Raw genomic sequence first — 11,496 nt, 5'->3', positions numbered from 1 at the left:
TTTGAGGGTTCGAGGGTTATACTAGAGATGCTCTAAGCCGCTTATCTCCCCGTCCACACACCCTCGGGCCTCTATAGGTACCGTCGTCACCTACCTGACGTTCAGTAGTATTACGGGCGTCCAATACCTAACGGCGTCAGAAACTGTGGATGCTGTGTGAAAGAAATCTTCTCTGAGTTGATGGCAGAAATAGATAGTAACGAAGATGCCTCCAATGGATTTTATCGCGTCAGTGCATCCGAGATTGTTGATGATAACTGTGCTGGTAAGCCCCTTTGCTTTTTTATTCGCAGGCTTTGATGCCATCATATTATTTTTATTTTTATTTCCAGAAACTCTGCAATATGCATTGTTCTTGTACTAATTATTATTATGTTTCTGACTGTATGTTTGCTACTTATGTTTGGAATGAAGTAGATCCTTTTTTTGTACCTAATTGTCATGAAAGCAATACCATTTCCTTGTAGAGTACAATTGATGGAACGTTTGGTATGACTGGTTGTATTTACTTCTGGGAAACCTAACGCGGTTATTTTTTTCATAGGTGGCCGTAAACAAAAAGTTGATTGTAAGTACATCCCAGGAAATAAGCATGACATGGAAAATTGCTATGTATGTGCCGAGAAAATCAAGCACCCTGTTGGAAGTACCTACAAAGGAGGCCATTCCGTTTCGGACTATGGCGTGGAAGAAATTTCAACCGAATGAACCATACAATACTGCATTGAGTGTCGTAAGAAGATGTGCACACTGTTGAAATTGGTAGTGGGCTTTAGGCCCATTAGAGAATTTCAGAGAAATCTAAAAGGACCCATGTAGGTGGTGGCATGATAAGGTGGTGGGATGTTTAGTCCCACCCCGCTAGTGGAGGAGAAGTTGGACCCCTTTATAAGGGTCTCTTTTCCACATGCTATTGAAAAGTGAGAAGGGAAGGTGCCCTCGCGCACTCCTCCTCCGCCACGCCGCGGGAACGAGTCGAGCTCCGCCATGACGCGGGTTGCGGGAACGAGCCAAGCTCATAACTACGCGCTTATTTTTGCCGGTTAGGAACAGAGAATACGTAATGGATACGACACGATGGTATTACTGGCTTATTTTCTACAGGCTGGGAAGGGGTTTGAGGGTTCGACCTCTAATTTTTTTACGGGTTTAAGGGTTCTAGTCTACGCCGTTTTTCCGATGAAAACTGTAAAAAAACGGTTATTTTTAAGGGTTTGAGGGTTCGAGGGTTATACTAGAGATGCTCTAAGCCGCTTATCTCCCCGTCCACACACCCTCGGGCCTCTATAGGTACCGTCGTCACCTACCTGACGTTCAGTAGTATTACGGGCGTCCAATACCTAACGGCGTCAGAAACTGTGGATGCTGTGTGAAAGAAATCTTCTCTGAGTTGATGGCAGAAATAGATAGTAACGAAGATGCCTCCAATGGATTTTATCGCGTCAGTGCATCCGAGATTGTTGATGATAACTGTGCTGGTAAGCCCCTTTGCTTTTTTATTCGCAGGCTTTGATGCCATCATATTATTTTTATTTTTATTTCCAGAAACTCTGCAATATGCATTGTTCTTGTACTAATTATTATTATGTTTCTGACTGTATGTTTGCTACTTATGTTTGGAATGAAGTAGATCCTTTTTTTGTACCTAATTGTCATGAAAGCAATACCATTTCCTTGTAGAGTACAATTGATGGAACGTTTGGTATGACTGGTTGTATTTACTTCTGGGAAACCTAACGCGGTTATTTTTTTCATAGGTGGCCGTAAACAAAAAGTTGATTGTAAGTACATCCCAGGAAATAAGCATGACATGGAAAATTGCTATGTATGTGCCGAGAAAATCAAGCACCCTGTTGGAAGTACCTACAAAGGAGGCCATTCCGTTTCGGACTATGGCGTGGAAGAAATTTCAACCGAATGAACCATACAATACTGCATTGAGTGTCGTAAGAAGATGTGCACACTGTTGAAATTGGTAGTGGGCTTTAGGCCCATTAGAGAATTTCAGAGAAATCTAAAAGGACCCATGTAGGTGGTGGCATGATAAGGTGGTGGGATGTTTAGTCCCACCCGGCTAGTGGAGGAGAAGTTGGACCCCTTTATAAGGGTCTCTTTTCCACATGTTATTGAAAAGTGAGAAGGAAAGGTGCCCTCGCGCACTCCTCCTCCGCCACGCCGCGGGAACGAGTCGAGCTCCGCCATGACGCGGGTTGCGGGAACGAGCCAAGCTCATAACTACGCGCTTATTTTTGCCAGTTAGGAACAGAGAATACGTAACGGATACGACACGATGGTATTACGGGCTTATTTTCTACAGGCTGGGAAGGGGTTTGAGGGTTCGACCTCTAATTTTTTTACGGGTTTAAGGGTTCTAGTCTACGCCGTTTTTCCGATGAAAACTGTAAAAAAACGGTTATTTTTAAGGGTTTGAGGGTTCGAGGGTTATACTAGAGATGTTCTAAGCCGCTTATCTCCCCGTCCACACACCCTCGGGCCTCTATAGGTACCGTCGTCACCTACCTGACGTTCAGTAGTATTACGGGCGTCCAATACCTAACGGCGCCAGAAACTGTGGATGCCGTGTGAAAGAAATCTTCTCTGAGTTGATGGCAGAAATAGATAGTAACGAAGATGCCTCCAATGGATTTTATCGCGTCAGTGCATCCGAGATTGTTGATGATAACTGTGCTGGTAAGCCCCTTTGCTTTTTTATTCGCAGGCTTTGATGCCATCATGTTATTTTTATTTTTATTTCCAGAAACTCTGCAATATGCATTGTTCTTGTACTAATTATTATTATGTTTCTGACTGTATGTTTGCTACTTATGTTTGGAATGAAGTAGATCCTTTTTTTGTACCTAATTGTCATGAAAGCAATACCATTTCCTTGTAGAGTACAATTGATGGAACGTTTGGTATGACTGGTTGTATTTACTTCTGGGAAACCTAACGCGGTTATTTTTTTCATAGGTGGCCGTAAACAAAAAGTTGATTGTAAGTACATCCCAGGAAATAAGCATGACATGGAAAATTGCTATGTATGTGCCGAGAAAATCAAGCACCCTGTTGGAAGTACCTACAAAGGAGGCCATTCCGTTTCGGACTATGGCGTGGAAGAAATTTCAACCGAATGAACCATACAATACTGCATTGAGTGTCGTAAGAAGATGTGCACACTGTTGAAATTGGTAGTGGGCTTTAGGCCCATTAGAGAATTTCAGAGAAATCTAAAAGGACCCATGTAGGTGGTGGCATGATAAGGTGGTGGGATGTTTAGTCCCACCCCGCTAGTGGAGGAGAAGTTGGACCGCTTTATAAGGGTCTCTTTTCCACATGCTATTGGAGAGTGAGAAGGGAAGGTGCCCTCGCGCACTCCTCCTCCGCTACCCCGCGGGAATGAGTCGAGCTCCGCTATGACGCGGGTTGCGGGAACGAGCCAAGCTCATACCTACGCGCTTATTTTTGCCGGTTAGGAACAGAGAATACGTAACGGATACGGCACGATCCGAGACGTCGGATCGTGGGCTGTTACCGACTCGGACGTGGGTTCGGCCCACGTCTCTCCACCCAGCCGTCTTTATAAGCAGGCTATCGCCTACCCTAGCCGTCACGAGAATCAGATCACATCTGCCTCACATGTTCGTTCCTTTTGCTGCTGCTGCCGCCGGCAACTCCGTCCCGTTTACTGCGTACACGGTCGACGGGAGAGCAGGCCTCTCAAACCCCGCCTCTCCGGTTCCTGTACGGAAGAGTGTTATTAGGTTTTTGGGGAGCGATCACTCGACTGCTCACCTTCGTCCGTCTGCTTCGTCTACGTCCGCGTCGCCCTCGTCATCGCCATGTCTTCACCAAGCGAAGCTGACCGTCTCGTCCGCGAGAAGGCCGAAGCCGAAAAGAAGGCGGCAGAGGATGCTGCCGCCGCCATCGCTGCTGCTACGGCCAATTGGCCGATCGGAGGGTATGATATGTTTATCTCTCTCCTGTTTCTGTCTGCACTAGTAGTACTGCTTATATGCGTAGATGTTTCTGCTATATGCGTAGTACTTGCTACTATACTTCGTGATCAGTATGTCATGAACCTAATCAATGCCATGTTAGTAATTATTTCATGGATTAATCTACTCGGAAAATTGCCTATTTACTCAACACACGGGGTCAGATCGTTTCGATTCCAGTTGCATCAGAGTAGAGAGAACCAATATGTGGCTTGTGTCATGTATGCCTGGATGTGCCTTCCTTGCAATCGCGAAAACAACAAGGCCATAAAACTTTCTTCAAATAGAGAGGTTGCCTCTAGCTTCCAAATCGATCAATGCACGCAACCATGACAAAAAGAATACCCTAATTATCTTCCAGATTGCCTCTCTAACAAATTTTACATATATACATATACACATAAATAAATGGAATCAAGCGTCGATGCAGTTCATAGTGTACATTTGCATATACAATAGTAACACCTTTGTCTCCCAAAAAGAGAATAAAAAGGAAGAACAAAAACATTGGCAATACCAAAAGGGAAATATTGTCTGCCAGTTATATATGCATGCCCAGTCCTCGTTCTCACAATCTTGTTTGTCGATGGCTTCTCACTATCCCATGAACATATGCTGTTCGTTTCCTCATGACATTATTGTTGGTTAAGGTTATTCCCAGGTGTATACCTGTCAAAGTATGAATTCGTCATTCATTGTGAGACTATATTGTATCACAAGCTCAAAAATAGAATGCCCCACAAAATAATAATACTGCAGTACAATTTTCTGATTGCTCACTTGAATGTAATGCTCGTTCTATTGAGGCCGATTGGAATGCTGCCCTGTAAATTGTTATTCTGCACAAACCTGTTGAACAAGAACCCAAGCTGTCAGAAATTGCAACAGAGCATCAATTGCAACATGTATGTCAGTTGAGCAACATCATGACTGGATAATGCAGCAACAGCTTGGCAATGTATGGACTGCATGTTGAAGCCACTTACAGTTCCTGAAGCCTTGGAAGGTCTCCCAGCGACGGAGGAATCGGCCCTGACAACTGGTTATCCTCCAGGTGCCTTCAGGTCAGAAATGCAACCCGGATTAATTATAGTGAAATGGAACGGCCAGCATCTTCATTTTGTCGACCAGTAGTAGTAATTATGAACCTCCAGAAAATCATTTTGTGCAAGTAATCATGTGTATATATGTTTCTACTTACAGAGATGACAAATGATGCAGGGCGCTCATAACTGGAATAGGCCCTGTCAGATTGTTCCCCGCAAGCCAGCTGCAACAAAAGCCTTTCTCCAATCAGAAACCTAACTTTTCGTTTAGTTTAGCACGCAGAGAAGATCTGACATCAGTTTGTGCCAAAGAAGCTTACACGCTCGATATTGCAGTCAGATTAGCAATGTTGTCAGATATCGACCCTCCAACACTGAAATTGGTGAGGTTGCTGCAGCAGCAAATGCACAAAGGTCATCGTCCATTGTTTGAGAAATTGAGAAAGGAATAAAGACACTGATCTTCTTTTTTCCAGCAAAAACATACAGATCTTGTTTGTTGCACAAAGGAGAATATATTTTACAGTGTGATTCTAGCCAGTAACTTACAGTGCAGTTACTCGAGCAAGTAGACCTTGGCTGCAGGAAACACCGGTCCATGAGTTCCCCACGGGCAAGCAAGGGTCGCCGCTCCAGTCCGATGGCGGGCTGGCGAAGCCTCTCGCGAGCCCCTCCATGCCGATCACTGCAGCAAAAATGATAAAAATGCATGAATAATTTACAGAGTTGCCACGAGGAAAGGCTGAATCAGCCATCCATGGCGCGTGGAAGCTGCCTCTGCACTGATCGGATCTTGTTACCATCTCTAGGATGGGTCCTCCCCCCGAGCGGAACAACCATCATGACCTCCGCCGCGTTGATCACCGGCCCGACCGGCGACCCGGGGGCGGGCGTCAGCGTGATCCTCGTCTGCCCGGAGAGCGGCCACGCGGCTCCGTACAGCATTGATCCCGCCGTCGAGACATTTAGCCCGGCGAAGAAGGCCTGGCCGTTGATGGCGACGTCGAAGACTCTCCAGCTCAGGGGGCTAGGCGTCCGGTTGTCCTGGAAGTAGAGCGCCAGGTAGTAGCTCGCCTCGGGCAGCGGCGCCGGCGGCCAGTGGAGCTCGAGGGCATCCCCGCGGCTGGCCGTCACTCCTCGCCGGAACACGTCCTCCGGTGGCTTGTTCCAGAACGCCGCCGTCGCCACGCTCCCCTGGCTCTCCACCACCGGGCCGCCATCGCTGTACGGCTCCCAGTACCGGTTGAACTGATCCCCTGTATGGCTGGAAAAAATGCGCATTTCGGGTGATCATGAATTCATGGTCGAATCGAACACCTGTAGCGGATCACAGCAGAGAACAGGAACATGGCGGCCATGGTGATCGTGATCACCTTTGTGACGGTTACCTGACGACGGAGGCGTCGTGGCCGAAGCTGTGGCGAGCGATGGTGCTGAGGGCGTAGGAGGAGAAGTCGGTGGAGTTGTACACCGAGTCGTCGAGCGGCACGACCTCGAGCGCGGAGATGAAGGGGCTGGACGTGGGCCTGGTGCCCACGTTCCTGGCCAGGCAGACGCTGACCTGGCGGCCGGTGGCGCGCACGACGGCCTCGAAGTAGGTGGCGCGGCCCCGGGCGTAGTCGGCCGCCGTGTCCACCTCGCTCCACCGCGTGCCCTCGATGATCTGGTCGAACACGGGCGGCACCTCGCCGCCGTCGAACCCGCCGTAGTAGTACGTGGTGCGGACCAGGTACTTGGCCTTCCTGTCCGCGGGGAGCACGTAGCAGTGCTTCCTGGCGGACGCGTCCGGGAAGTAGCGGAGCGAGGAGAGCATCGGTGGCATCCCGCCGCCCGGCGGGGACGGGACGCCGGTGGCGTTGCCGGCGCGGACGTACGGCCCGTCCGTGACCCATGTCACGTTGCCGGCCGCGCGCTCGCCCCCCGCGCCGCAGTTTATCTGGTACCCTGCCGTGAGCGAGCGAACGAAGGAATGCCGGTGAGGTCCATGATGGGATGCCGATCAGGCTCGAGCAAGAACCTGAGATAAGGACCCGATTACTCCACCTGAGAGAGCGTCGGCGCCGTGGACATGGAGGCCGAGGCCGATGAGGAGGACGGCGAGGAGGGGGCGCGGGACGACCATCATCGGGGGAACTGCAATGAGCGCGGGACGACTAGACAACAGCTGTGGGTTGCTGCCGGCTTGCGACCCCTGCGTTGTTTTGCCTCGGCTGGGCGGCAGTGTCTTCAGAAGTTGTCTGTGTAAAAAATGCTGTATCCTGGGGTGGTTGGTGGCCCGCAGGTTGGGACCCGTTCCGAGTGAGTGCCACAGCTGCAGTGGCGTGCGACGCAGTAGTGTGCACGATGTGCGCCCAGTTGGCGTCTCCCTGGTGTTTGATGCCGACGTGACGCCGGGTTTGGGCGTCGTGGAATCGCCATTTGCCGTGAGGCCGGGGTTTATTCGTTGCTTCTCGTGTTGGTGGGTGTTTTGTTCCTTGCTTGTGTCGATGGAGCCAAGTCCATGTGTATCGGGTGCTCCTCCGATCGGCGTTTTGGTTCTGTCCCAGGAGGCCGGGACACACAGGCAGGGGCGACGTGCTCGCATCAACTGCGCAACGAACCTCGAGTGACCAAGGCAGGGCGTTTGCCGTGCGCGCAGCAGCCGAATACGCGGATAAGACTTTGGACAGGCAGGCAGCAGCATCGGACTGAGATCCCGTGCCCCGCTCAAGGCAGGGCACAGCAGCTGTGCCCTGAGGCCCACGATCCACCATCTACTCCCCATCCGACGGACTATAACGAGTCAACGAAAAATAGGACCAGCCTGCTCGATCCGAGACGAAGCGACAACGATCCGGAAACTGCCGTGGAGCTGTGCCGTCGTCGCCGCCGTGGGGAAGGGCGCCATGGGATCTCCGGCGCCGGCAATCCCCTCCGCCCCACGGCTTCTCATCCCCGCCCCGCTCCGACGACCGCGTCCGCCCTCCCGCCCCGCTCCGACGACCGCGTCCGCCCTCCCGCTCCGCCCCGCTCCGACCCGCTCCGACGAGCTCCCGCCCCTGCGACCACTCCAGTACAGAGCAGGTCATCTCTGTCCGTCCTCTGTATATGTATATTTCAAAACTGAAAATTGTGCTTACTTGTTAGTTTAGTAATGAAAATTAGCCATGTCATTGGATTGTTACTTCAATATTGAAAATAGTGTTGGAAAAATTTCTGATTGTGTGTTTCTTTACCCTATATTGTCTCCATTGTCATGCATTAATCTGAGGTTTGATTGATGTGTTTAATGTCTTATTTTACAGAATTCCTGTTGATTAGTGTGCTATGCAATTGTGAGTGTTGTGCATTTGCAAGTGTTCTGCAATGGGGGAAATTGACAAGGGGATGCCTTAAATTGGCATGAGGTTTAGAAAACCGGATGAAGCTTGGCTATTTTGGGTTGCATATGGAGGCCGTGTTGGGTTTGATGTGAGGAAGAGAAACAAACATGTAAGCAAGATGGATGGTCAAGTGACTTCATGCAAATTTGTTTGTTCCAATGAGGGTATAAGAAAGAAAGGGATAACAATCGATCATGAGCCAAAGCGTGTTAGAGCTGAAACAAGAACAAATTGCAAAACTCGCATGATTATATCACTCGATCGAGTAGCAATGAATTACAAAGTCACAGATCTTGTGTTGGAACACAATCATTACCTTCAATTGCCACAAACATGTCACTTTATGGCATCACAAAGGAAGATTTCGGAACTACAAGCTTTTGAAATAGAAGCTGACGAGGATTCTGGAATCATGCCCAAAGCTGCACATGAGCTTGCTTGTCGTCGAGTTGGTGGACCATTTAATCTCGGCTACACTTGTCATGATCAAAAGAATTATTTGCGAATCAAGCGGCAAAGAGAGTTGGCTTTCGGTCAAGCCGGTAGTATGTTGAAGTATTTTCATGACAAAATGATTGAGAACCCATCTTTCCAATATTCTTTGCAGTTGGATTGTGAGGAAGATATAACCAACATATTCTGGGCTGATGCTAAAATGGTTCTTGATTATGCACAGTTTGGTGATGTTGTCACATTTGATACAACATTTGGCACAAATAAAGAATATAGGCCATTGGTGTTTTTCTTGGACTCAATCAGTTTAGAGAAACCACCATTTTTGGTGCAGCCTTGCTATTTGATGAAACATGTGACTCATTTACATGGCTTTTTGAGACTTTTCTAGCTACACATAATGGGAGGCAACCTAGAACTATTTATACGGATCAAGATGCGGCAATGGGGAAAGCTATAGAGAAAGTCTTCACGGAATCATATCATGGGTTGTGCACCTTTCATATAATGCAAAATGTTGTTAAGCATTTATGTCCATTGAAGGGTGAAGAAAAAGATGAAGAGGAGGGTGAAGGCAGCGGTGAAGATGAAGAGGAAGAGTCTCATATTCTCACAGATTTTGGTGAATGCATGTATGGCTATGAGGACAAAGTAGAGTTTGAAGAGGCATTTAACAATATGAGAAGTAAAGTGCACAAGCAAACTTGGTTAGATAGTATCTACAAGTTGAAAGAAAAATGGGCTGAATGTTATATGAGAGATGTGTTCAGTTTGGGAGTGAGAAGTACACAACTTAGTGAGAGCTTCAACAATTCATTGACCAAAACAGCTTCATGTAGTTGTGGAATGTTCAGTAGGACATGAATATTGTGTGGACATGGTCTCAAAGTTCTTGACTTGATGAATATAAAGACATTACCAACACATTATGTCTTAAAGAGATGGACTAGAGAAGCACGCAATGGAAGCATACAAGATAGACAAGGAAGGAATGTGGTAGAGAATCCAAAGTTTGAAGCTCAACTTTGGTACAGGGGTGTGTCTCACAAGTTTCACACTATGGCAGCTAAAGTAGCAAACTCTCTTGAGTGCGTTTGATATTAGAAGATGCACTTGATTGCGTTTGTGACAGCCCGCTGCCGACGTTCCAGAAGTTTCCCCTTCTATTCCGTTTCCGTCCTGTGTTTGTTTTTATTTGTCGCATCATCATCGCATCATGCGCATCATCTGCATTGCACCAGCATCTCGTTGCCGCCAGTTTTCAAAACTTGCATCCGTTATTAGTTGTCTGTTCTCGTCGTTGTCCGTTCTGAACCCGACCACACTCGCACGCGCCCACGACAACGTTTAAAGCCTGTTTTAAAAGTGTGCGTTAAACTTTCTCCGATCGGGTTGAGATTTGACGTGCGGTGTTATTTTAATATAGGTAGGCCGCTGTCAAGTTTCGTCGCAATCGGAGACCGTCTGGTACCCGAACGGTCGACCGTAGCGGTGCCGTATTCGGTCTACCGTCGGACGGTCATCGGTGTTTCAAAAATTGTTGCCGCGCCGCCTGTTTCCCCCTCGTCTCCGGTAAACCACCCTACACGGCCGCGTACCCATTCCCGCGTGCGGAATCGTCCGAATCCGACCCCGCGGTTGGATTCGGAACGCAATTCCGGGTAACCTAGCCCCCCCATTTGTCTATAAATAGACCCTCCTATTATTTTGGGACAGCCTACCCTCCTCCACCTCGAAATCCATGCAAAACCTAACCCTAGCCTCCCACCTCTCTCTCTCCCCTCCAGCCGCCGGGCCCGCGAAGCCCATCCGGGGCCCGCCCGGCCCGGGTCGCGTCGCCGCTCCTCCCGAGCTCGCCCGGAGGCAGCAGGCCGTCCGGATCCCGTGGCCTCGTCCCGCCGCCGCGTTGCGCCGCCGCCGGAACCTCGCCCCTTCGCCACCGCCTCCTCGCTGCCGGCAGCAGCCGCGCACCAAGGCACCAGCAGCCGCCGGAGACCTGCAGCACCGCCAGCAGTCGCCGTCGCGAAGCTCCCCGAGCCGCCTCCAGCACCCTGCCAGCGCCGCCTCAAACCTCCGGGGATGGACGGATCCGGAGCTCCCCGTCATGGATCCGGCCTCCCCCGCCTTCCTCGCCTCGCCGGAGAACCTGCCTGGAGCCGCGACGCCGAAGCCCGTGCGCCGCCATGGCCTCTGTTCGCGGGAGGAAGAACGACGCAGCGACAGCGCCCAGACCTGCGTCCCGTCGCGAGTTCGATCGGGCTTCCCCCGTTGACTGCGCAGGCCGCCACCAACCCCCGGCTGGGCCCCGCAGCGGCCCAGTTCCTGTGCGCGCACCGCCTCACAGCGGCCCAGCTGGCGCTTCGCGAGCTGGCCAGCCCCAGTTCAGGCCCAGCTTCGCCCCTCCGACCCAGCTCGGCCTCCGCTCCAGATCCTTCCGGCCCAGGTAGAGCACCCCCCCAAGCCGCTATTCCACGCCCATGCACTACTTTGTTAGTCTGTGCGCACATGCATCTGCTGTAGATTCGGCCTAATAGGTTTTTATTTTAGGTTTTCGAATTAGATAATTTCAGGGAGTTATAGATATTCAAACGCGCGTATCTTTTAATCCGTAAGTCGGACCGAGGCATATCTTATATGGTT

The 11,496-nt window shown here is 49.9% G+C and overlaps 1 protein-coding gene across 1 annotated transcript; it reads right to left on the bottom strand.

Moving 5' to 3' along the window:
* Nucleotides 1-4,337: 4,337 nt before the first annotated feature.
* LOC123395627 (probable LRR receptor-like serine/threonine-protein kinase At1g67720) lies at nucleotides 4,338-7,321 on the bottom strand. Its single transcript, XM_045090656.1, has 9 exons — nucleotides 7,085-7,321; nucleotides 6,430-6,985; nucleotides 5,842-6,305; nucleotides 5,591-5,726; nucleotides 5,362-5,433; nucleotides 5,197-5,265; nucleotides 4,982-5,053; nucleotides 4,776-4,844; nucleotides 4,338-4,664 (listed from the first exon to the last, which is right to left on the bottom strand). Exons 1-9 carry the CDS (start codon nucleotides 7,164-7,166, stop codon nucleotides 4,631-4,633), a joined length of 1,554 nt encoding a protein of 517 aa, XP_044946591.1. The 5' UTR covers nucleotides 7,167-7,321; the 3' UTR covers nucleotides 4,338-4,630.
* Between the last annotated feature and the right edge of the window lie 4,175 nt (nucleotides 7,322-11,496).

The sequence above is a fragment of the Hordeum vulgare genome, chromosome 5H (assembly GCF_904849725.1).
Source record: "Hordeum vulgare subsp. vulgare chromosome 5H, MorexV3_pseudomolecules_assembly, whole genome shotgun sequence".
NCBI classification, from domain to species: Eukaryota; Viridiplantae; Streptophyta; class Magnoliopsida; order Poales; family Poaceae; genus Hordeum; species Hordeum vulgare.
Note: the sequence above shows the minus strand (reverse complement) of the source record. Positions and strands in the feature narration are given on the sequence as shown.